Below are 27,594 nucleotides of genomic sequence, written 5' to 3' on the forward strand. Positions count from 1 at the left end.
ATAACAAAAGAAAACCTGTCAATCCATTACATAATCATAAATACTATTTAAATTACAGAAAACAAACGAGAAAGAAAAAGCATCAATATATTACATAAACTCTTTTCCAAAATTATTATAAACTGGGGGGAGGGGGATCGTTCTGTACACATTTCATAATATAAGAAATTCAAAAACATTTCCTGGACAAAAATGTTCTTGTGCAGACAACTACTTGTGGACTGAAAGCTAAGAAAATGTAATTTATATAATTACAGAAATTCTACATAAATAATAAAAAGAAAATAAACGTTAATGGGGGAGGGGGGAGGAACAGCTAAAATAATTGTTGTGCTTGTACGGTGCTTTTCGAGCATTTTACTAGTTCCAGCAATACCATTATTACATGAAATTCTTGGATATTTAGAAAGCAGATTTTTATGGCACATTTGCATACAGTTGTACAAGTCCTGCAAATATTTTGATGGCACATGGCATAATAATTCTGGCTGCAATTGTATTAAAAGTGTATTATTGCATTTGAAAAGTCAGAAAAAGAAGTCATTAAGATGACGATTACTGCCCTTCCCCTCCCCAGCCAAAAAAACCCAAACTAACGAAAACATTACCTACATACTTACTTGCCTGACTAGGTAAATATATTCTAATATTTTATATGATTTGCAAAATTATTAAAATCATACTGAAAATAGAAAAAAAAATCCACTGTATTTCGCACAGCCTGTTTAATGAAAAAACATTTTTAGCAAGACATCAAATTCATAGTGTATGGGTAAAAAAGAAAGGAATAACTTACACAGGGCAATAAAAAAAAGTAATTAACGCATTACTATAAAATAACCTGTGGTAAAGAGTAATTGGAGAAAAAAATCCATAAAAACTAGTGATCTCCACTTTCAGTGTAAGCAATCACGTTACATTTCTTGATCTGTGAAATATTTGGTCTTGCAGAACCCAATTTTTTATCATTTGTTCATTTTCAAGGAAAACAAAAGATTTTTTTTTAACTTTGCAGTGCTGCCACCTACAAAAAATTGGTGGATTTGAGGACCAAGGTATGAGGCTATATTCACACGAGGAATTTTTTTTTGCAGCTTTTTTTTTTTGCCGCAGAAAAGAAGTAGCGTTTAACAGTACAGTACTTGTGATTTCAGAAATTTCGTTCTTGCACTGCTTTATTTTTCCTGACTGAATCTGAACACTGCAGCGCAATTGAAAATCTGCAGTATGTCAATTCCTAGTGTTTTTGCAGCATTTTTCACCTATACATAAAAGTGATAAAGTGTAAGGGTATGTTCACACTGGCCGTTTTTGCTGCTTTTTTTATGCTAATTTTGAGCAGCTTTTTCCATTACCAGCAAAGCGTATGAGAGTTCAGAAATCTCATGCACACACACTTTTTTGTATGATCAGGATTGTGTGCTTTGCTGCATTTTTTAGACATAGAACATGTCACTTATTTTAGCGTTTTTGCAGCATTTTTCACCCATTGACTTGAACGGGTGTTGAAAAAACGCTGCAAAAACGCACCAAAAATGCAGGTGTCATTATTTGCAGCTGGTTTCTGCAGAAGAGTCATGGACATTAGCTTGGACAACGAGACAAAAAATGCACCAAAAATGCAACAACCAAAAAACCACAAAATCTGCACCTAAACCTGCGTTTTTGCCGCAACTTCTTTCCTGCCAAGATGATCAGGTTTTACTGCAAAAAAATTAAGCAGCAAAAATGCCCAGTGTGAACTTAACCAAAAAACTATGCAAAAAACACAACATAATTGTGATGTGTTTTTGGTGAATTAAACTAAATTAACATGTACTATAAACAAATCACACAGGCAATCCATCTTAAAAATGCAGCAAAAACATCTATTTGCAGTGTTTTATATGCAGTATTTTTGCTGCAGAAAAAAATGCCACGTGTGAACCTATCCTTATGCAGCCACAACTGGCTCATACCCAGTGAAGTGACTAAGCTCGTTTTGACTTGTTATGAATAATCATTTTTATATCTGGTTTGCGTCCCCAGTAAACTCTTGCTGTTTCAAACGCTCTTCGACTACATGGCACATTTTAAGATGTACGGCTTGCTTAATATTTTCTGATCACCTGGGCCATTCACCATTTAGCAGTATGCCAGTTTATGTTGCCAAATGCCTCACAAAACACAAAGGAAATCACACAATCAGTATGAACATCCTTTAGTCTAATTTGCCAAAGAACCAGTGACTAGAGTTGAGCGACTTTAGTCGGATCGGGTTTCATGAAACAAAATTTGTTTCAGATGAAACTGGTCCGACTAGGGCAAAAAAAGTCAGAGTTTCGTCCGAAACCCGACCCCAATGCAAGTCAATGGGAAATAAAAGTCGGCATTGAGCGGATGACATTCATCCACTCAATGCTGACTTTTATTTCCCATTGACTTGCATTGGGGTCGAGTTTCGGACGAAACTCCGACTTTTTTTGCCCTAGTCGGACCAGTTTCATCTGAGACAAATTTTGTTTCATGAAACCCGATCCGACCAAAGTTGCTCAACTCTACCAGTGACCATTCCTGAGTAAGGAAGACTATGTGAAGCAGTTTCATTACAAACAAAAAAAAATGCCAATCTAAATGAAGACTTGTTGTAAGTGGCTAAATGGAAGATGACCTAATGGTGCAGTCAATACCAACCCCGACAGAAAAATTGTTATGTAACAAACAAATAAGAGAGACATTTTTATAATAAGACTCCTTAACACCTTTCTCCATTCGGTTTCTGAAATTGGATATTCACAAATTTTCTCGACAAATCTCGGAAACCAGAAGTAGAACAGTGATAAGCATATTACAAAGACAAGAATTTTTCTATTTGTCAGATAAATCACTGCTTATTGCTTCACAAAACTAATGTAAAATATGTGGAGTGCATATTGGAAAAGGGCACTGTAGGTGAACCGCCTCACCCAAGCCTGGGGATTTATCTCCTCATACACAAAAATCACTGCACAGAGGCGCATTAACCTTGTGTCACAACCATACATATGGGATATAGTACATTAAATCAAAATATTGACCCTTGAATATTCTGATGACCATCATGAAGTTTTTTTTTTTTTTTAATAAAAAATGCTGGTAAGACAGCCCATTTTTAAAGTTGTGTTGTAGACCATCCATATTCATATCCAGACAACATGCAGCCCTGAGTGACTAGATGGTTTCCATGTCATCTCTTCTAACACAGAAAGGGTTGGAATATGGGCCACAAGGATAACTATGAAACAGTTAACGCATGCAACAACAAAGGACTAGTACTATAGCGCGAGTAGTTTGGATCCGAAGGGTACACAGTACAATGTCTGTATACATGATGCTTCTAGGTGGGTACATGGTACCGCCAATATTAACATGCAAACTTCCTGCAGATGTCTCAAAAAAAAAAAAAAAAAAAAAAAAACAGAAAAGAGTAAGGTTGGTAAAGTCATGACTATACTTTAGGAACTCGCGATTTTGCTGGTTCGCAATAAATCTGAAGATTTTTCCTTAGTATCTCAGACATTGGATTAAGAAGTGTGTAACTGTGGGCATATATCAAATAAATGGCAAAATGTCAATGATTTCCAAGCTACCCACTGCAAGTGTGCAGGTGTTACTTATGGACAGAAATTGTGATAAAGGGATGGAACCCGAATGCCTTCTTAATCCAACGTGTTTCTTTATGAGTGTAGTGCAAATACAGTAACAAATGTTTTCCACACTTGGGTCTCTTGAGCTGTATGTTGTGTCGGTCAACTACTGTCCCTTGAGGGTTTTCTTTTGGAATGAACTCTTGAGAAATGTGCGATATCCAGGATCATCAACATATTCATTCTTGAACTTTACGTTCAACACTCTCTGTCTTTTTCTGTCACCTTTAATGACTTCTTCACCATAAAACGCATCTTCAAATTTCATATTCGATGCTTTGGACTGAAAGAATATAAAAAAAAATACATGTATAAAACATCGCAAGCCAGATATCTGCCCAACAATACAATTCCCTATTATTTTTCTCTTGAAAAACAGGCCCCTAAGTAAGCACCGTAAACAAAAGATCTAAAAAACAGACTGGACAACCGCTATCCAGTTTCCTGCGTGCAGTTGGTTGGCAATAGGAAAAAAGAAAAAAGAAAAAAAAAAAAAAAAAGACATGGCAGGCATGTAAATGACTTCTGTTTGAAGGTACACTCTGCAACTCAGAGTTAGTAAGATATATTCCCCCTCTTGTGGATCCATTATGTGTCAACTTTGGATGTGAAATTTTACAGAAAAGGTGTTTTTCCGGGGAAGTCTTTCACTGTCAGAGTTGCATGAGCCTTTGGGGCATTTTCGCATACTTTTACACCATTAGCATATGTCACTTCATTTCTGCCCAGACCATTTAAAGTGAATCTGTCAGTAGGATCAACTCTCCTAAGATGTCTATATGGGCATGGAAGTTATAGGAAGCTGCTGAGTAATATGATACCTTGATTATTTAACAGACATCTGTGATGTGATGTCTTATTTCAGAGAAAAAAAATTTCCTATATGTAAATGACCTATTCCAGGCTATAGGGAGGATGTTGGATGGTAGATAACTCTGCCTCCGGCGCTTGTTTTACATGAAAGGAAAGTTACCAGTGTGAGACAAGTAACCAACACAGAACAGGAGAAATGAACTTTGTCTTCTTGCAAACATATTTTTGAAGGTGACTGAGCTCTTCTGTATTTTAGCAATATGACAACCCTGTCTGCTTGTGAAATGGAAGCTGAGAGGAACCTGCAGACGTGTCAAGTATCACACACAGCTCTGCAGTGAGATCAGGAGAGCAGAGAGTGGTCATTACACATCACACTGGTAACATTGATAACTAGGGATGATGGAATAGCTTTGGATAAAAGCTTATCCGAATAGCTATAGTGCTTACTAAATAGCTGCATTGGGAACCTGGATATCTGGAGCGCTCCCGATAATCAGCTGTTCGGCGCCGCAGCTTCATGGGTTGCGCTGTGTGACAGTCACAACACATGCATGGAGAGAGCCTGTTTGTTGGGCTCTCCATGCATGTGTTGTGACTGTCACACAGCCGCAACACATACAGCTGCATCGCCGAATAGCTGATTATCGGGAGTGCTCCAGGTATCCAGGTTACCGAGGCAGCTATTCGGGAAGTGCTATATCTACTCGCATAAGCTTTTATCTGAAGCTATTCGATCATCCTTAACCATTACATATCACACTGGTAACACTGATAACCATTATATATCACAATGATAACTCGTCCTATATATAAAACAATCTCTGGAGGCAGAGTTATTTTCCAGGCACCTTCCTCCCCAGAGCCTGGAAGATTTATATAAAGTGATAAAAGATGATTTCACAACAACAAGGGTGATATGAGACACACAGGTAGGACTGTTTTCAGCATTCTATAACCTGTATGCCCATAATAATAGGTTAGATAGGTCAAATGTGGTGATAGATTTCCTTTAAACTTCTCCTCATATTATACACTGAAACAAAAGCTAAAATAAACGCAAAAACTATAAGATGCCTTACATAACGAGATTTGATCTTCTTAGGAAGTTCTTCATCCATTGTGTAAATATCTTCTCTCTTTGTGACAATTTGTGACCCATCTTCAAATTCAACCTATAGGGGGGAAAAAAACAAAAAACAATTGAACTGAGGTGACAACGAACAATCCTTTCATTAAAGGGTGCAAAAATGTAGCTAGAACATGAAAAACCCACAGGACTCCAGAATCAATGCAATCATTATCATTGGCAAAATAGAAGTAAAATACAGGTTGTAAATCATATGAAGACAGGGTGACTTCTGTTTTTTATAGAATATTAGACCATTATGAATGATCAATTGCTAGTTGAAAATCTACAATATCTCAGTGCACAGAGAACAAACAATTTTAGCATGGGATACACTTTAAATGGAAATAGACAGGCTCATTTACCATGCAAAAGAAGCTTCAGCAAAGTTTTGAATTTTTTGTTGTTTTAAATTCCCATAGTTGTGATGACAGCCAGTTACTTACTACACTTGTTCTACAGCCATACCTTCTTCATAAATGGTTATGTGGCTCCTCACAGACTCATAACGGTAAAACATGAACTCTAGATGATACTTCCCCCCCCCCCACTTGTGGTGGCTGGACATCAAGTTCAGATTGGTTCCCTAAGTGCAGCCTCGCTGTTTAGTCATCACTGAGCTTGCAGGGGAGGCTGTGCTTAAACAAGTGATTACATGCTGCTCAGTTCATTAAATAGCTGCAGCAACATTCAGTTTGGCAACTCAATTGACTCTTTTTGCACTTTAAAAAAAAAAATAAAAAAAAAAAAATAATTGAGATATTTTAGGCCCAGACATCAATTTGATCTATCTGGTGAGTTTCAGACATTTTACTGTTTTTTTATTTTGATAGTGCCCTCATAGAAAAAATTGGAGAAGCCAGAAATACGGAATACTACAGTCATCCTTATAGAGGTTTAAAGGAGTGGTGGTAACACATTTTATTGGGGTAGGGGGTTATTTGATAGCTGGGACTCCAAAAGCTAGCCAGAATGAAGAACTTTTATTGTCATTAAAATGGAGCAGCAACGTGCATAAATGACCACCGCTCCATCCATCCTCTGTAAGGCTGTCAAGCACAGCACAATTTCTTCCTTTAGCCCTCAGAGAATGAATGGAAGAGTAGTCAAGAATGCACTATGCCTCTCCTTTCTAACAGGGATAAAAGTGCCCCATTATGACATTGGGGGTCCCAATGTTTATAATTTATCTTATGGATAGGTGAAAAACTTCTTTTCACTGGATAACCCCTTTAAAGAGGATTTTGAGAACTATAGCATCAATTGCCTTTCTTATACTATGTCATCAATATCAGATTGCTGGGGGTCCAAATCCCACCCCTGTTCATCAATGAGCTGATTAATATTCTAGTCATAGAAAACGGTTAGATACCTTGTCTCATCTTTACGGTTTCATAACCTGAAAGATACTGCACATGCATCACTGATGCACAGGGCAAAGTGAAAAGAACTAAATGAAATAAACAATCTGAAACACACAATCTGGTTCACATTAGAATATTAGCACAGTAAAAAAATAGTACCTTTTTAAATAGACATTTACATCAAATTTAAGCAAATTCTATTTTTAAAGCCAGTGAATACACTGGACAAAACATTCCCTGACTATACCAAAAAAAAAAATGTATAAAAATCTTTCCAGCCCCAGCAACACAGTTCAAAAATCTTTATTCTTTGGCATATGCTGCTTTAGTTTCTGCACTAAGCTTCCTTTTGCAACTTGAGCTTCCAAAATGCATTGCAGTCTTAGGGTAAGTTCACACAGGACTTTTTTGCTGTTTTTTTTTTCCTAAGGGAGCTCATTTAAAAAATTATGTTTTTTTTTTTTTTTTTTTTTTAAAAAAAGAAACAGATGCCTGGAGCATCTGGATAGAGAATGAATGGAGAAGTAGCCAAGATGCGTGGCTTACACCATTCAAGACTAAGGAAGTATTAATAAAAAAATAAAAAAAAAGGCAAGCAAGCCCACCACTGTTCAGATATATCAAGAAAACTCCCCACCCTGAAGCTCCATCTAAAATTACTGGCATATGCTGTTCGTATGTTGTTAATTGCTTAATTTTGCATATGTTTACATGACTTATTTCTTCTCCCCACAGATTTTGGGTGTATATATTCCACATCAAAATTCGCAAGAAATATGCCTTGCCCTTCAAATATCAAGGTTGTCAATGTTTTCCATGTGACGTTGAAATCCACACTGTGGCAAAAAGAAAGTGCAAGGGAAGAGCTGTACAATTACAAGGCGTGTGTACAGCCCTTACTTTTTTAGGCATTATTAAAATGAATAATGTGACATACTCAAAATTACCGTATATACTAGAGTATAAGCCGACCCGAGTATAAGCCGAGGTCCCTAATTTTGCCACAAAAAAATGGGAAACTTATTGACGCGAGTATAAGCCTAGGGTGGGAAATGCAGCAGCTACCCTCTCCCAGTCCTACTCACCCTCCTGGCGCTGCTACATCTCAGTCCCTGCATCTCCATCCAGGACGGGCGCCGGCATCTCTTACTGTCTTCCTTCCAGTGTTGAGCGGTCACGTGGTACCGCTTATTAAAGTAATGAATATGCGCTCCACGCCTATGGGAGTGGAGACACGTGCATATTCATTACTTTTAGAGAAAAATGGACCGCACCCTTCAGGCTGGTGAGGAAACACTGCTATTTTATTAGCACATACAATACATGTTGGCCGGGAGAGTGATAGCAGGAGTGAGCAGAAAGCTGACAACGGCCGTTTCGCTCTGCACCCGTTGAAGCTCTGGTGCAGAGCGAAGCGTCTGTTGTCAGCTTTCTGCTCACTCCTGCTATCACTCCCCCGGCCAAGATGTATTGTATGTGCCAATAAAATAGCAGTGTTTCCTCACCAGCCTGAAGAGTGTGGTCCATTTTTCTCTACATGGATTTGGATATTGCTGTGCTGTGATTTTCCAGGACGTGCACCCGTGGCTGCAGGCAAGCCTATAACCGACAACTGCGCACGAGTTGACTTTCTCATGGTAACCGCAGCGCTTTTTTTCTCTTTTATGCAATATTCATGACTTTAATGAGCATTACCATGTGACCGCTCAGCACTGGAAGGAAGACAGGAAGAGAGATGCCGGCGCCCAGACTGAGATGCAGGAAGGGACTGATACGCAGCGATGACACCAGGAGGGTGAGGATGATGTCTTACTTATGCTCCCCCATCCCCCCTCCCCCGCCGGCAATGACTCGTGTATAAGCCGAGAGGGGCGTTTTCAGCACACAAAAAATGTGCTGAAAATCTCGGCTTATACATGAGTATATACGGTAACTAAATCATTAAAATTTAACTGGGGGACTAACATCTTAATTTTGCTCTCTCATTGAGATCACCATTCTCCAATTCTCTTACAACTGCAATAGTGATGTGTATGCAAGATTCCTCCCCTCCTCCTCACTGCCAGGTTTCAACGGTAATCCAGATCCATCAGGGAAAAAGACATAGCGGATAAATATCATTATAGCGGATATGTTAGAAGAAGGGTAAAATATTTATGTCCATTTGGAAAACTGTATATGAGCCAAGTCAAATTGGCACATATACCATTCCCCAATTCTCCTATTGATGCAATATCGATATATATGCAGGACTTCATCCCCTCCTCCTCATTGCCAGGTTTCAATGGTAATCTAGCTTCATCAGGGACCTACAGTATAGCAGATAAATATCATTATATCGGATACATTACAAGAAGGGTAACATTTTTCTGTCTATTTGGACAACTGTATGCCAGGTCAAAGTTGGCACAAGAATATCTAAAGTATGGATTCACACAGTGTGAATAGAGAAGTTCTTGTGAACGTCATAACTTGATAGTCAACATTAGACATTTTAGTATTTTGTTCTTTGTTTGCATTCCATCTATCATCCTAGTATTATTGCATCACTAAAAAACATATCTTTAGTAATAAAGAAAGGAATAATTATGATCAAGAATAGAACAATAGCATCTTCAAATCTTGCAACACTGAGAAAAGTTTATAAAACCACCTTAATTCCTTGAAATAATGAACTATTTAGTCAGAGAATAGAAGGAAGCATGAGGTCTGCAGTCAGAAGCCAACTCTGCAGGGGCCTCCTAAGTTTAACTCAGCATATAAGTAGCTGGAACTAAAATGGGACTCTAAATGTCTGTGTTTTCTGCCTCAGGAATTTCCATTAACCATACAGTCTGTTTAAAAGATAACCTACAATGTATTATCAGTATTTAAAGTGCCACATATTAATGCAGTTATAGCTAAAACTTTTCCATACCCATCCATCAACTTTTTTTTATTCTTTATTTAATTTCTTTCTCATGTTTGCTTCTGATTCAACTGCTAGCAAAAATTAATTGAATAGCTTTCAGTTCTTTGCAGACTGTCTACGTGTAAAGGGTGAAGACAACCCGAGTGACATGCCTTGAGATACTGTTAAACTAAAGCAATGTCTACAACTCTCCGCTCTAAAATGCTCATTTCTAAAACATAAGACGCTTCCTCCTGTCTAAATTGAAATTTAATCTAACATGAACCTTTTTTTTTGGAGAGAATAAGAAAAATAATCCAGCAATGTGTAGAAACTAGCAAAATGTCAAAACTACAGTTAGGTCCATATATATTTGGACAGAGACAACATTTTTCTAATTTTGGTTCTAGACATTACCACAATGAATTTTAAACAAAACAATTCAGAAGCAGTTGAAGTTCAGACTTTCAGCTTTCATTTGAGGGTATCCACATTAAAATTGGATGAAGGGTTTAGGAGTTTCAGCTCCTTAACATGTGCCACCCTGTTTTTAAAGGGACCAAAAGTAATTGGACAATTGACTCCAAGGCTATTTCATGGACAGGTGTGGGCAATCCCTTCGTTATGTCATTCTCAATTAAGCAGATAAAAGGCCTGGAATTGATTTGAGGTGTGGCGCTTGCATTTGGAAGGTTTTGCTGTGAAGGAAACATGTGGTCAAAGGAGCTCTCCATGCAGGTGAAACAAGCCATGCTTAAGCTGCAAAAACAGAAAAACTCATCCAAGAAATTGCTACAACATTAGGAGTGGCAAAATCTACAGTTTGGTACATCCTGAGAAAGAATGCACTGGTGAACTCATCAATGCAAAAAGACCTGGGCGCCCACGGAAGGCAACAGTGGTGGATGATAGCAGAATAATCTCCATGGTGATGAGAAACCTCTTCACAACAGCCAACCAAGTGAACAACACTCTCCAGGAGGTAAGCGTATCAATATCCAAATCTACCATAAAGAGAAGACTGCATGAAAGTAAATACAGAGGGTTCACTGCACAGTGCAAGCCACTCATAAGCATCAAGAATCAAAAGGCTAGACTGGACTTTGCTAAAAAAAAACATCTAAAAAACCAGCACAGTTCTGGAAGAACATTCTTTGGACAGATGAAACCAAGATCAACCTCTACCAGAATGATGGAAAGAGAAAAGGATGGCGAACGCGTGGTACAGCTCATGATCCAAAGCATACCACATCATCTGTAAAACACGGCGGAGGCAGTGTGATTTCTTGGGTATGCATGGCTGCCAGTGGCACTGGTCATTAGTGTTTATTGATGATGTGACACAGTATAGAAGCAGCCGAATGAATTCTGAGGTATTCAGAGCCATACTGTGTGCTCAGATCCAGCCAAATGCAGCCAAACTGATTGGTCGTCGTTTCATACCACAGATGGACAATGACCCAAAACATAAAGCCAAAGCAATCCAGGAGTTTATTAAAGCAAAGAAGTGGAATATTCTTGAATGGCCAAGTCAGTCACCTGATCTCAACCCAATTGAGCATGCATTTCACTTGTTAAAGACTAAACTTGAGACAGAAAGGCCCACAAACAAACAGCAACTGAAAACCACCGCAGTGAAGGCCTGGCAGAGCATCAAAAAGGAGGAAACACAGCGTCTGGTGATGTCCATGAGTTCAAGACTTCAGGCAGTCATTGCCAACAAAGGGTTTTCAACCAAGTACTAGAAATGAGCATTATATTTACAATTATTTAATCTGTCCAATTACTTTTGGTCCCTTTAAAAACAGGCACATGTTAAGGAGCGGAAACTCCTAAAACCTTCATCCAATTTTAATGTGGATACCCTCAAATGAAAGCTGAAAGTCTGAACTTCAACTGCATCTGAATTGTTTTGTTTAAAATTCATTGTGGTAATGTCTAGAACCAAAATTAGAAAAATGTTGTCTCTGTCCAAATATATATGGACCTAACTGTATATTCTGTGCATAGAAGATAGTTTCCACTGCAACCATCTCACATTCTACGGTAGTTTCCAAGCAGATCTTTTACTCCACAGCATGCCCTATTCATTCTTTTGCAGAGATGCCATGGATATTCATCAATTTTCACTGATTACAGTGCAAAAAGTGAAATCTGCAGCTATTTTACACCAAAATCAGAAGTGAAAGCTTAACATGTGCATGTGCTCATACCCTTAAGGGTCTGTGCACACGTTGCGGATTTTGATGCATTTCCGCAGCGTTTTTGGACGTGCGGAATTGCATCAAATCCGCAGTGTACGGCACAATCAATGTTAATCTACGGGAAATGGAGATTTGCTGTGCACATGCTGCGGAAAAATACGTGCGGATTTGCGTTTTATTTTCCGCAGCATGTCAATTATTTTTGCGGATCTGCAGCGTTTCTGCACCCAATGACTTCCATTGAGTCATGCAAATCCACAGCAAAACCGCAGGTTTAAAAAGATCTGCGGTTTTGCTGCGAATGTGGGTGCGAGAAACGCTACAGATAGGAAGAGTGTGTGGGCGGAGACTATATGTGTGGGTGGAGCTGTGTGTGCGGGTCTGTGTGCAGGTGTGTGTAGGCAGGCATCGTCCGATGGGACTATTAGTCCCATTCGGCTATGCCTGTTACAGTGACAGCTAGCGTAGTGTGTTCAAGTGTAAAAAAAACACACATACTTACCATACAGCTAATCCCTGACGCCCTTGATTACCTGTAAAAAAATTAAAATAAAGCAATAGTATACTCCCTGTTCCGATGTAATCCATGTAATAACGATTGTCCCATGACGATCTCCTGTGGAGAGCGGTCACATCGGCAGATGTGACCGCTCTCCAGGGGCTTCGGTGATAAAATGACTGCAGGTATCCTCAAGCCTTGAGAAAGGCTCAGTGTGAGCCGAAACGTCACTTGCCACGTGGGTCTGAATTAAAACCACATTTTTTTCACTTTAAAATGGAGTGCTGCCTTCCTTTTTTCTAATATCTATAGATCTATCTATAGCTCTATCTATCTATCCATCTATCTGTGTGAGTAAACATTATTCAATGGAGAATGTAAAAGAAGAGGTTGGATAAGGAAATGATATCACAACTTTTTTGTTAAATAATATAGCTTTATTTAGTTTACAAAAACACATAGAAATCCGCATGAAAAAACGCATGAAAATCTGCATAAAAACGCATCAAAACGCGCTGATTTTTACCTGCATTTTCTGCCAAGAGATGCAGAATCTGCGCAGAAAATTCCACAGGCAAAGCCGCAACGTGTGCACATACCCTAAATCTTCCCGCAAAAAACGTGCCCTCATACAGTTATGTTGATGGAAATCATAAATTTATGGCTCTTGGAAGGAGAGGCAAAAAAAAGCGCAAAATCAGAAAATTGCCACGCTAGGAAGGTGTTACAGATGCTGTAGAACTGTGTGGACCCTATAGGTACATCAAAGGTCGCGTCCCTACTGTGATGTGGGCTCCGACGCTGAGTCCGCATCTTTCCCTGCACATGACAGCTGACCTGGTAAATTCAAAAAAGTTCATTTTTTTCTCATTAATGTACACTCTGCATCTGATCTTGACTGAAAAAGAAAAAACAACAGTAGAAATTTTTGCAAATTTCTTGAAAGAGAAAAACTGAAATATCACATGGTCATAAGTATTCAGACCTTTTGTTTAGACACTCATTTAAGTCACATGCTGTCCATTTTTTGTGATCCTCCTTGAGATGGCTCTAACTCATTCACTGGAGCCCAGCTGTGTTTAATTAAACTGACAGGACTTTATTTGTAAAGGCACACACCTATCTATAAGACCTCACAGCGCATGCCAGACCAAATGAGAATCATGAGGGCAAAGGAATTGGCCATGGAGCTCAGAGACAGAATTGTGGCAAGGCACAGATCTGGCCAAGATTACAAAAGAATTTTTGCAGTACTCAAGGTTCCTAAGAGCACAGTGGCCTCCATAATTCTTAAATGGAAGAAGTTTGGAACCACCAGAAGTCTTCTTAGAACTGACCATCCAGCCAAACTGAGCAATCGTGGGAGAAGAGCCTTGGTGAGAGAGGTAAAGAAGAGCCCCAAAATCACTGTGGCTGAGCTCCACAGATGCAGTAGGGAAATGGGAGAAAGTTCCACAAAGTCAACTGTCACTGCAGCCCTCCACCAAGTCGGGTAATTATGGCAGAGTGGCCTAACGGAAGCCTCTTCTCATTGCCAGACATATGAAAGCCCGCATAGAGTTTGCTAAAACAAAACACATGAAGGACTCCTAGACGATGAGAAATAAAATTTTCTGGTCGGATGAGACAAAGATCGAATTATCACCAAAAAGTTTTAAGTGGTATGTGTGGACAAAACCAGATACTGCTCATCACCTGCCCAATACAATCCTAACAGCGAAACATGGAGGTGGCAGCATCATGCTATGGGGGTGTTTTTCAGCTGCAGGGACAGGACGACTGGTTGCAATTGAAGGAAATATGAATGCGGCCTAGTATAGAGAGATCCTGGATGGAAAAAGTCTACCAGAGTGCTCTGGACCTCAGACTTGGCCGAAGGTTCACCTTCCAACAAGACAATGACCATAAGCACACAGCTATAATGACAAAGGTGTGGTCCAGAGTTGTTTTGAAGCCACTCCTTTGTTATTTTAACTGTGTTCTTAGGGTCATTGTCTTGTTGAATGGTGAACGTTGGTGGACAGCCATTTTCAGGTCTCTCCAGAGATGCTCAATTGGGTTTACTGTAGGTCAGGGCTCTGGCTGTCCACCAACGTTCATCATCCAACCTGATAGAACTGGAGAGGATCTGCAAGGATGAATGGCAGAGGAAGACTCATGGCTGTACTAGCTCAAAGGGTGCTTGTACTCAATACTGAGCAAAGGGTCCGAATACTACAGTATATGACCATGTGATATTTCAGTTTTTCTTTTTATTAAAGTTGCAAAATTTCTACATTTCTGTTTATTTTCAGTCAAGATGGGGTGCAGAGTGTACATGAATGAGGAAAAAAAATGAACTTTTTCGAATTTACCAAATGGCTGCAATGAAACAGAATGAGAAATTTAATGGGGTCTGAATACTTTCCGTACCCACTGTATCAACCAAAACATAAAGTACATTAACTGAATTGGTGAACTGCGTAACAAGAAAAAAAAAAAATCAAAATGCCAGAATTATTTTTTTGGCAGCTTCAACATCACAATAAAATTAAATAATGGGCGATCAAAACATTGATATCAATTGATAATGATATCAAAAACATCAGCTCGGGAGGCAAAAAATAAACCATCACCCAGCCCTAGAGCACGAAAAATGGAGACGCTACGGGTCTCGGAAAACGGCAACATAAGCACATTTTTATTCCTAACAAATTTTGGATTTTTTTTCACCGTTTATATAAAGAACCTATACATTTTTGGCATGTGTGTACTCGTAATGACCTGGGGAATCATATTGCCAAGTCAGTTTTAGCATTTAGTAAACATGGCAAACAAAAAAAAAAAAAAAATTATTGTGGAAATGCAGTTTTTTGCAATTCCACTGAATTTGGATATTTTTTCCCCATTTTTCCAGTTTGAATCGTATGATTCAAACGTACAACTCATCCCGCAAAAAAAAAAGCCTTCATATGGCTATATTGATGGAAAGATAAAGAAAGTTATGGCTCTGGGAAGAAGGGGAGTGAAAAACGAAAGCGCAAAAACAGAAAATTGCAACATCGTGAAGGGGTTAAAGAGTTGATATAAAGTTGTCACTTTTGGAGCTCACATGCCTTTCTAGCAGGGCAGGCACTCCTCTTTGAATCAGTTCTGGTGATTAAAACTGTTGCATTAGTAGAACTACAAGGCTATGTGCACACGCTGTGGATTTTGCTGCGGATCCGCAGTGGATTTGCCTCTTCAGATCCGCAAGCAGAGTACAGTACAATGTTATCAATGGCTTTTAAAAACCGCAGTGCACATGCTGCGGATTTTTCTGTGCGGATTTGCTGCAGTTTTAAATCCACAGCATGTCAATTCTTGCTGCGGTTTGACACCTGTTCCATTGTCCAGGTGTCAAAACGCAGGGGGAATCCGCAGGCAAATCCGCAGATCATTTTACCTGCGGATTTACCTGCAAATCCACGCGGAAAAATCCGCAACTGAATCCGCACTGTGTGCGCTCACCCTAAAGCTCAGCATAAGCTCTTCTATAGCACATTCTGCTGTCGGTGGTTTTATTTTGGCATGTGTGCATGGCTATCACTGTATTTATATACAGAGATAACAGGGCAAGTGAACAAGCCCACAGCTTCCAACAGCAAGAGCTGAAAGCAATGATTAGCAGACTAGCTCTAAAAGCTGCTCAGCTGGTGACTTATAACTGCATCTCTTCAGAAGCTGACAGGAGAGAGGAAGGAGGGGAGCAAATAACTACTGTATAGAAATCAATGAATTGGAGAGGTAACTGGGATGTTAAGAATTAACCCCTCTGCAGGTATGTAGCTACTGCACACTCTTGAATGCAGGAGAATGACAGCAGATAGAAAAAGCATGTCAACAGCAAACTTGATATTTCATGCTATCTAATTAAAACACATCAAATCTGCACCAAAAACAAAATGGAAGAAAGAAGGGGGAATGGATAAAAAAAAAATGCAATAATTAAAGCAAATTGGCAACACCTATTTTTGGTGCAGACACCTGAAGAATATAATGCGTTTTCCTGGCCTTACACAGCCCAGAAACAATCTCGGGAATCTCATCTGAGCACTGGGAGGATAATTAGTAAAACACTGGGAGGAGTGGAATGGCAGATGGCACTACCAGCCTGCTCATCAATTCCAGGGCCAGAAAAAGAACTTTACCAAAAGTCGCAGGAACCCAGGCTTTTTCAGGAAACCCAGAGCTTTCTTATGAACCATGCCAACAAATACTACTGCTTAATATAAGGTAAGTTATTCTTAACTCCTTTCCGACATTAGGCTGTGAGCTCACATCTTTCCAGGGACATGTCAGCTGTTCTGAACAACTGACATATGCCCGGAATAGCCGCGGGTGGATCACGATTCTATCCGTGGCTATTAACCTGTTAAATGCCGCTGTCAAACGCTGACAGCGGCACTTAACAAGCGCTTCCGGCAATCGCGTTGGAGATCCGCCCACCAGTGACCACTGTCACGTGATTGAGGGTTACCAGTGTGTTGGCATGACAACCAGAGGTCTCCTGGAGACCTCTATGGTTGTCACTGCCACCTTGCTGTGAGCACAACCCAGTGGTCGGTGCTCATTGCAAGTGAGTAATTCTATTACATAGAGGCGAACTGATCATAGCCTCTATGTAGCAGAGCTGATCGGGTTATCGCAGCTTCTAGTATCCCATGGAGAAGTATGAAAAAAATTAAAAGAAATATAAAAGTTCAAATCACCTCCCCACTCACCCTATTCAAAATAAAACAATAATAAAATCAAACATACACATATTTGTTATCGAAGCGTTCAGAATCGCCCGATCTATATATAAAAAAAAAAGATTAACCTGATCGCTAAAAGGCATAGCGAGAAAAAGTCAAAACGTCAGAATTAAGTTTTTCTGGTCGCCGCGACATTGCATCAAAATGCAATAATGGGCGATCAAAAGAACGTATATGCACCAACATGGTATCAGTAAAAACTTCAGATCGGCACACAAAGAATAAGCCCTCACCCAACCCGAGATCACGAAAAATGGAGACGCTATGGGTATCGGAAAATGGCACAATTTTTTTTTTTTTTTTACAAAGAACCTAGACATATTTGGTGTCTATGATCTCGTAATAACTTGGAGAATCATAATGGCAGGTCAGTTTTAGCGTTTAGTTGACCTAGTAAAAAAGCCAAACAAAAAACAAGTGTGGGATTGCACTTTTTTTTGCAATTTTACCGCACTTGGAATTTTTTTCCCTGTTTTCTAGTACACGACATGGTAAAACCAATGGTGTTGTTCAAAAGTCACGGCCATACTGATGGAAAAATAAAGTTATGGCTCTGGGAAGAAGGGGAGCGAAAAACGAAAATACCTCCAGGGTTTAAGGGGTTAATATTGAATAAAATGAAAATTTGTAAGAAACTTCACTCACCTTGTACATGTAGACAACATTGCATCCCAGATACTTAGCGCCGTAAAGTAACCCATCAGGCCATTTTACCTGGACGTCTGCTCCCAGAACAGGTGGCCCAAGCTTGAGACAGTCTCTGCTCTATAAGAGACAAAACACAAAAGGCATTCTAAATATTTATGTGATAACCAGGTACTGTGAAACTCTAATTTCAACTAGAGCAACCTTTTTTTCTTTTGAGTTTCTATGATTATTCTCAGCATGATTATGATGGTGAATATTGCCTGAACACCAATTATACACACTCCTAAGGGTATGTGCACACGTAGTTTTTAGTCTCTGCGGATTTTGTAGAGAAAACCGCAGGAAATCCGCAGGACAAAGTGCTGCGGTTTTTCTGCGGTTTATCTGCGGATTATCTGCGTTTTTTCTGCGGTTTTGCCCTGCGGTTTTACACCTCATAATGGATGAGGTGTAAAACCGCAGCGTTTCTGCACCAAACAATTGACATGCTGCGGATTGTAAACCGCAGCAAAACCGCGCGGAAAAAAACGCAGCATGTGCACAGCTTTTTTTTATTTCCATAGGAAATAAAGGTACTGTACAACGCAGCAAAATCTGCTGCGTTTCTGCAGAATCCGCAGCGTGTGCACATACCCTTACATCCGTATTTCTGAAATTTTGCTGAGTTTTTCAACACTTTTTTGTGCTGAAACCCCCCCTCCCCCCGGCTTATACACAAGTCATTGTGAAAGACAGCAGCGGGGGAGCGGTGGAGCAGTGGGTCACAAGATGCGGCATTGCACTAGCAGTGAGTATTCATTTCTCTTCTAGCTCGAACAGTTACAGCTGCAGCCGCCGGCTTCCAGCAGCTCCTGCGGTTGGCCACGTGTCCCCGCTCATTAAGGCTATGAATATTCACCTCTGTCCACTCGCATAGGCGTGGAGAGATTTGAATATTCACTCCCTTAATGAGTGGGGACACATGATCTGCTGGCTGTTGGAGCTGACGGCTCTGGAACAAGATGCTGCGAGGGCGTGCAAGGAAGGTAAGTAGGATTTTTTTTAATGCTTTTCTCATGGGGGCCACGGATAAAAGGATAGGGATGAGGAGCCATGCACGCAAAGATAGAAATGAGGAGCCATGCAGACAAGGATAGGAATAAGGAGCCATGCAGACAAGGATAGGAATAAGGAGCCATGCAGACAAGGATAGGAATAAGGAACCATGCAGACAAGGATAGGAATAAGGAGCCATGCAGACAAGGATAGGAATAAGGAGCCATGCAGACAAGGATGGGAATAAGGAGCCATGCAGACAAGGATGGGAATAAGGAGCCATGCAGACTAGGATGGGAATAAGGAACCATGCAGACAAGGATGGGAATAAGGAGCCATGCAGACTAGGATGGGAATAAGGAACCATGCAGACAAGGATGGGAATAAGGAGCCATGCAGACTAGGATGGGAATAAGGAACCATGCAGACAAGGATGGGGATGAGGAACCACGTTTACCAGGATAGGGATGGGGGATAATGCAAACCGGGCTTATATTCGAGTCAATACGTTTTACCAGTTTTTCGTGGCAAAATTACCTAGGTGTCTCGGTTTATACACGAGTCTATACGATACTTTGCAAACCCATCCCAGAATGTTAGAATCTTTTCTGAACATTCAGTATTTTGTGAGTTCAGCTATGCACTGCCAGATTTTATGAATGCAAGAGTATTGAGGCTGTTATTTCCACCCAGTTGTATTCACTCCCTCCTTTCTGCTCCTAAAATCTTGCAAATGCTCAGTACAAACCATAGTCTCCAATAGGGTGTAATAACAGTTTGTTGCAGACATCACGATCACTGCAAGTAAGTCTGTACATGTGACAGGTGTACATGGCAGACTTGCCCAGTCTGTCACTCCAGTGCGGAGGAGAGGACATCGAATACTGATGAATGTCTGCTCAACCACCCCCTTAACATGATTTTCATATTTTATAGGAAATGGGGGAGATATATATATATATATATATATATATATATATACACACATACATACACACACACACACACACTAGATGTGTGCCCGGGAGGGCAGTAACATCACGATGAGGGCAGCTTTGTGGCGCTGGGGGTGGCGGCCCACCCACTTCTGTGCAGTCACAACTGGCAGGAAAGACGCACCCAATCTCCAGCACAGGCCTCAAGTCGCGGTCTTTCCTGCCGGCTGTGACTGCATGGAGGTGGGTGGGCAGGCAGCGGCGGGATCCGGCGTGTGTAGTCAGGCGGTGGGTCCTGGCGGGGGTCTGACGGCGGCATCCCTCTCATTACTCCCCCTTCATTACACCCCCTTCATTACACCCCTTTCACAGCCTCGTGATCACAGCTGCGACCTAGATCCGAGCGGTAGCTGGGATCCAATCAGCAGCCGGGATCCCAGCGGCAGCCTGGTATCCGAGCGGCAGCTGTGATGCCAGCGGCGGTCGGGATCGCAGCAGCGTTCAGGATCGCAGCTGCATCCTGGATCCGAGCGGCATCACTCGGGTGTTCCAAAATGGCTGTTGGTGTACTTCCGGTGCGGCACAGTGGATTGTGGGATTCGGGGACATCCAGACGGAAGTGGATGACAATTTAATGCAATTATTTATATATAGATATATATATATCTATATATATATATATTTTTTTTACGGGTGGACGGAGTCTAGAAACAATTTAACAAGCAAAAAGTAGTGTTTCATGACTTTGATATAAGATGGATATGGTTGTTCCAGAGGCAGAACTGCTTTAAACTGTACCATCTCTGTTATTATTTATTATAGCACCATTTATTCCATGGTGATTTACATGTATTACCACTATATAGTTCTATTTGTAGTTCTCCTTAAATTGAAATTATTCTAAAATGTACGCAGTCTAAAATAGTGTACATTTACGTACACTAACATAATACTGTATATCCTTATATTATGCTATATATCCTTCAGAAAATGAAATATTCCTTCATACTATAGTGTACAATGCATAAGACCAACATAAATGAAGAGAAAGACACAGGAACATAATTGTATCATAAAACATATCGATCCAACTCAGATGCTTGACAAATCTGTTTTATCGCGAGGACATTGTGGCATTAGGCCTGGCTCAACAACTAATAATTCTTTTCCCAATTTATTTCCTTTTATTTATTTATTTTTACTAAATGTAGGGTTGTTATCTACGGCACATTGTATCCTGTTTTTGCATAACAAATAGTTGTGTTTTTTTCTTGACTCTGTAGACATCTGGTGTTATTTCTGTGAAATTACAAATCTCTTTGTTAAGGCAATTACTGAGAGGAAGATAAATAACCAACAGGATAGTGGCCACTGGGGAAAGGTAACTTTTTCCTGTTTTTGTAAGATGTCAACTACCCTCCCTCCACTCCATCCAGCCCTCCACCTCCAACCCCTATCCCCCCCCCCCAAGAAACAAATTTTAGAAAATACACTATTTCCTACAAGAATTAAATGTTACAAGACACATGTGCCAGCTTTACCCACTACAGCCACACAAAATTTTAGAACTGTATGGAGAATACTAACCTTTTGCTGCTTTTACCTAAAAGAGGGTTTAGCGTTTATTATTGCTAACTGTGTGGCCTGTGACATGTCTTTACACTGCAAAAATTAGTAATGATTCAGAGATCTAGCTGCAGAATTAAGGGTTGTGATAGAGTGTGAGAACTGTCATATAGAGTCAGCTTTTCCTGTATGAAACTCAGAGAATAATATAAATGTTGGGGCCGAGATGCAAAGGTGACTCAACCTAAGCACTCTAAAGTAAGAGATTGTCCCTGGGGATGAAACTAAAATATCAGGAATTCCATTCTCCCTAATGCACTTAATGCTAGCTGTCTCTTCAGGTTAATGTTAGCTTCATGTACTACAGCTCTCTGGATGAATGAAAACAATTATGTTCCAAAATGCTTCTTATGAAAATGAAAAACCACTGCTTGATAATTGATGCAAGCTTTAAGATGTCTGGAAATCCCGTCACACAAAGGTTTTAAGTAACTGGGAATGTGAATTTTGTGGCTATTTTCCAAAACTATTACTTGAAAAGTAAACAGACTTTTAGGTTAAAAAATAAATAATAATTTTTCTTTCCTGTAAACAAAGTTTTTAGAACTGCTTCAATGGAAAAAAAGGCATTGCAGAACTGCATGAAAAAAAAAAAAAAAAAAAAAAAATTTTTTTTACTTTGGGCTCCATAATCTGCTTCTTCACCTATTATTGACCATTTCCTGGAATGGCAGCCATTATTTAATATTTTTTCACTGAGATAGCTTGTTTTATGTGGTGGAAATGATATTTTTATGCTGTTTTTGGGTACCTTAAAACGCCTGTGTAATTTTTATAGAAAATTTGAGATGTAGATCTAGAAAAAACAAATATCACACTATTGATATTTTCACTGTACATGTTTCATGCTAAATAACCCACCAAAGGAATTCTACCAGTTTTATGATTATGTGGATATGCAATCTGCATAGTATTTTTTCTGTCTGTAGAAAAGTATTAATAAAGTGTATTTGATGTGTAAAGTATATTATATATTACCAATGTACTATTACATCCTGAAAAATTTGGTGAACGGTCGTCTTTCAAGAGTTAAGGCTAGGGTAACCCCCTGAAATCTGGGAGACGGAGTAGAGTTGCTAGCACTCAGCCGGTCCTTGGAAGCTGAATTAAAAACTCCCATGCTACAACGCACAGTGCCCTTGTGACAGTTACCTGTTTAACTGCATTGGGCCAACTGAAAAATTTGGTTGACCAGGAGTAATAATGATGGGAGGTTGTTTTTCAGCGATAGGTCAAGGCCCCTTAGTTCCAGTGAATGTACACATTAATGCATCAGCATTCCAAGCCACTTCAGACATTTGTATTCTTTGAACTTAAGGCCCCGTCTCACATAGCAAGATCGCTATAGCGTCACCGATTTTTAGCGATCTCGCTACATGTAACATGCAGCAGCGACCGGCCCCCCTGCTGGATATCGCTGATCGTGCAGGAATGTCCTGAGCCATTTTTCGTCGTCCCGCTGGCCAGAGCATCGCTGTGTTTGAGATCTGCCTGTTTGGGAGCTTACTAGCGATCATTTAGCGACGCACCAGCGATCCCTACAGGTCGTATAGTTGTCGAGATCGCTGGTGCGTCGCTAAGTGAAACGGGACCCTTAGGAAAGGCCTTTTCTGTTGCAGAATGACTGTGCTATAGTTCACAAAGCAAGGTCCATAAAGACATGGTTTGGAGAATTTGGTGCGGAAGAACTCAACTTGCACGCACAGAGTTTTGACCTAAACCCTACTGAATAAATCTGAGGTTAACTTGAATGGAGAGTACAAGTAAGCTGAGCAGCAGCGGCATAAGCAAACAAGATTTTAGGGTGTATAAAAAGATAAAATCCCACAATCCTAACATATTCTCACCTCTTTATAAATCACACGTAGAATATGGGATCCAGTTTTAAAAAGCAAATTCAGAAGTTAATGTATTTTCAAAGGTGTGCCACTAGATTATTATAAGGGATGGAAGGCTTCTCATATGATGAGAGGTTGGAAAAATTGGGCTTGTATAGCTTATAAAAAAGACGTCTCAGAGGAGATGACATTTGTATGCATAAATATGTATGTGGTCCGTACAGAGGACTTGGACATGACATTCCTTCCAAAAGACCTTACTAAGGACCAGGGAGCACTCATCATGGGTGGAAGAAAGTTAATTCCCCGAGCTAAATAGGAAAGGGTTCTTTACAGTTAGAGCAGTCAGGCTGTGGAACGCCCTACCACAAGAGGTAGTAATGGCAGATGCTATAACAGCATTTAAAAAAGGGCTGAATGATTTCCTCAGTACACATAACATTGTGGGTTATAGCTAATTTAGTGACAAAATGTACAATTGGTGGAGAAAGGTTGAACTTGATGGACCCACCTCTTTTTTCAGCCTGTGTAAACCATGTACGAGCAAGGATCTCTTCTTCAACATCGATGTCTAACCACACAAATGCTCTTCTAGATGAATGGACTAAAATTCCCACAGACCCTCCTCCAAAAACAGTGGAGATGCTTTAGCTGCAAATAGGGGGTCAACTTCATATCAATGACTGGATTTAGGATGGAATGTCAGAAAGGCTTTTGTAGGTGTAACGTGTAGATATCCCAACACTTGTCAATATAGTGTGTTTTTTAAAAAAATAATTATCCCCCAATAGTTTTTTTTTTTCCCTTCATTGTGCTTTTTTTTATTTTAACAAGCATCCATAGGAACCCCGGTTACAGGGTAAAAGTCTATCCTGACTTTAGTATCAGGCCCAGATTCTCTTCTCGGCAGAGTTTGGTTGTTATCAGGTTACAGTCAATGCTGAAAAAAGGCAACCTACATGTAACAAAGAAGCAACCAGTATGACACAATGTAGGTAAAGAACACCACTGAACATTTTAAAAAGTTTGTAGATAATTACTGTAACTGATAAGTAGCGTAGATCATAACATAGCTCGGTTTTCCTATGGTTTTATAAAAAAGGATTCTTCTCTGTTGGATACTGAATGTATATGACAAAAATATTTTTGCATGCTCAATCAGATTATTTATTAAAAGGGTATAATATATTACCTCTTGTACTTGTATTCTCCATGGAATAACGTCTTTTATAGACCTCTCCACTCTATCATTCCTCTAAGATGTATAAATTAATGATTGGGTGTTATTCCATGTGTCCTTGAATAGCCTGACACAGTCAGCGGTAAATAGACAGTATCGGAGTACGACACAGCCTTTTGACTTAGAGAATGGTAATACCCAGTTGTCAATGTATATAAACATTTCCAGGAAGAATAGTAAAGGAAAAGCGCAATATTAAGTTTTAAGAACAGATACTCTTGAATTGTTATTTCATGGGGAATGCAAATATTTACTAAGACAGACACCTCAACAGAGCAGATAGGTCATCCCTAAAATTTATCGTATTACGCAGTCTGACTTTTCAACATTTCAAGGATTAATTACAATTACATATTTTTATTTACGAGCCATTGGTATTGTTGCATCACTTTTACGGTTTATGATCAGGAAATTCTGAGCACTGAAAATCAGTGAATGAACATGGTATACAGTATAATGGGATGGATGGTGTTTCACATTGTAGATGATCTCTCTTCTCTAGCACTGGAGAGAACAGCAGTTGACAGCTTGCTGTGTAGAAATAATACACAGGCCAATTTCACAGCATGGAAACAGCAGCTTTATGTTACCTGCAATTTAACTCAATGCTACCTACAATTGTGACAGTAAGGCAGTGTAATTGGCAGCATGTTTGATTGACTGAATCACTAAAGCACATGCTTTGAAAGATGCACAATTACAGTTGAAACTAGAAGTTTACTTAGACTATTTAAAAAAGACATATATGCATGTTTTTCTCAATATATGACATGAAATCAGAATAAACCTTTCCCAATGTATGTCAATTACGATTACCAAAGTTATTAATATTTGCCAAATGCCAGAATAATAAGAGAATGTTTTACTGCATTTTTATTACTTACTGCAAAGTCAAAAGTTTACATACACGAAGATGCCTTTAAAATATTTTGGACTGCCCATATGATGATGTCATGTGTTTTGGAAGCGTTGGATAGGTTTTTTGGAAACATCTGAGTTAGAGACACACATGTGGATGTATTTTAGCGCACACCTGAAACACACGGCTTCTTTGTGTAGCATCATGGGAAAGTCTGAAGAAGTCAGCCAAGATATCAGGAAGAGAATTGTGGACTTGCACAAGTCTGGCTCATCCTTGGGTACAATTTCAAGTTACCTGAAGGTGCCTCATTCATCTGTACAAACAACTATACGCAAGTACAAACAAGACGGGAATGTCCAGTCATCATACCACTCAGGAAGGAGACGGGTTCTGTGTTCCAGAGATGAACGTGCTTTGGTCCAAAATGTGCATATCAACCCAAGGACAAAAGCAAACGACCTTGTGAAAATGATGGAGGATGATGGTAAGATTGTGTCAATATCCACAATGAAATGAGTATTGTGTCAACATGGGCTGAAAGGCCACTCTGCCAACAAGAAGTCATAACTCCAAAAGAAACATAAAAAAGCCTGATTAAATATTTGCAAATGCACACAGGAACAAATACCTTAATTTTTCAAGACCTGTCCTGTGGTATGATGAAACTAAAATTTAACTTTTTGGGCATAATGACCATTGTTACGTTTGGATTAAACGGGAGAAGCTTGGAAGACTAAGAACACCACCACAACTGTGAAACACGGGAGTGGCAGCATCATTTTGTGGGGTTGTTTTACTGCAAGAGGGACTGGTGCACTTCACAAAATAGATGTCATGATGAGAAAAGAAGATTATGCGGCAATACTGAAGCAACATCTCAAGACATCAGCCATGAAGTTAAAGTTTGGGCGGAAATGGATCTTCCACATGGACAATGACCAGAAGCATACTGCCAAAATGGTAACAACATGGCTTAAGGATAACAAAAGTCAATGTTTTGGAGTGGCTATCACAAAGCCCTGATCTCAATTCTATTGCAAATGTATGGGTAAAGCTGAAAAGGCAGGTGCAAGCAAGGTGACCTTCAAACCTGGATCAGATACACCAGTTTTGCCAGAATAATGGGCCCAAATTCTGACCAACTATTGTGAGACGCTTGTGGAAAGATATCCCAAACATTTGACCCAAGTCATTCAATTTAAGGGCAATGGTACCAAATACTAATGAAATATATGTAAACTTTTGACTTTGCAGTAATAAAAATGCCTTTAAACATTCTCTCTCATTATTCTGGCATTTCATGGTTTTATAACTATGGTAATCCTTATTGACCTAAAACGGGAAAGGTTTATTCAGATTTCATGTCAGATTTTGAGAAAAACATGCACATGTGTCTTTTTTTTATAGTGTATGTAAACTTCTAGTTTCAACTGTATGTATACATATAAACAATTGAGTTTCTGTTGATTTTCTGGGTAGCTACGATGTAGGTTTGAAATTAAAATTAGATTAACAGTACTTTTTATACATAACATTTTAAAACCCATGTGAAATAGAGTCCAGCAAAAATATGCTCTGCTACCTAGAGGATAATCGCGTACTAGAGTAATAGGTATTAAGTTAGCTCTAAAGTGCGAAATAGCAAAATACTTTTATACGACAAATTATTTTTAACAAACCATTTGCATGGCCTTCGACTTCTGTTCATCCAAACCTCTGAAGTGCACTTCACACAGAGAAAGCAGGGTCTGACATTCTCTGGTTGACTGTTTCCCCCCCTGAATAATGCCTTCTGCTTATGATTGGTCCGCATCATGCAGTGGACAAAGTACATGCCCCAGAGAAGAATCTCTGCTAACACCCCCTTAGTTTTAGTGGAAATTGGAATCTAAACACTACAAGCCAATATTTTCACAATGAGATAAGTAAAAAATGAAATGACGAATTATGCAATTCTGTGGCCACTATTCCATGATGTGGCCAGTTTACCATATTAGAACTCATGAAAGGTCCTCTTTAACAAATTAACATACAATCAGAGTATGCAAAGTTTGAGAGCCATAAAGTAACA

At 39.6% G+C, this 27,594-nt stretch overlaps 1 protein-coding gene across 1 annotated transcript in view; it reads right to left on the reverse strand.

Moving 5' to 3' along the window:
- Positions 1 to 3,446: 3,446 nt before the first annotated feature.
- The window catches only part of KDM4C (lysine demethylase 4C), a 565,453-nt gene continuing 541,305 nt past the window's right edge, over positions 3,447 to 27,594 (reverse strand). The window contains exons 20-22 of the mRNA XM_073572230.1: positions 17,985 to 18,104; positions 5,561 to 5,653; positions 3,447 to 3,948 (exon numbers count right to left, since the gene is read on the reverse strand). Coding sequence (XP_073428331.1) covers positions 3,772 to 3,948; positions 5,561 to 5,653; positions 17,985 to 18,104 — 390 coding nt within the window. The 3' untranslated portion in view covers positions 3,447 to 3,771. The remainder of the gene's footprint in view (positions 3,949 to 5,560; positions 5,654 to 17,984; positions 18,105 to 27,594) is intronic.

The sequence above is a fragment of the Dendrobates tinctorius genome, unplaced genomic scaffold (assembly GCF_039654945.1).
Source record: "Dendrobates tinctorius isolate UK_male_01 unplaced genomic scaffold, ASM3965494v1 ptg000031l, whole genome shotgun sequence".
Classification (NCBI taxonomy): domain Eukaryota; kingdom Metazoa; phylum Chordata; class Amphibia; order Anura; family Dendrobatidae; genus Dendrobates; species Dendrobates tinctorius.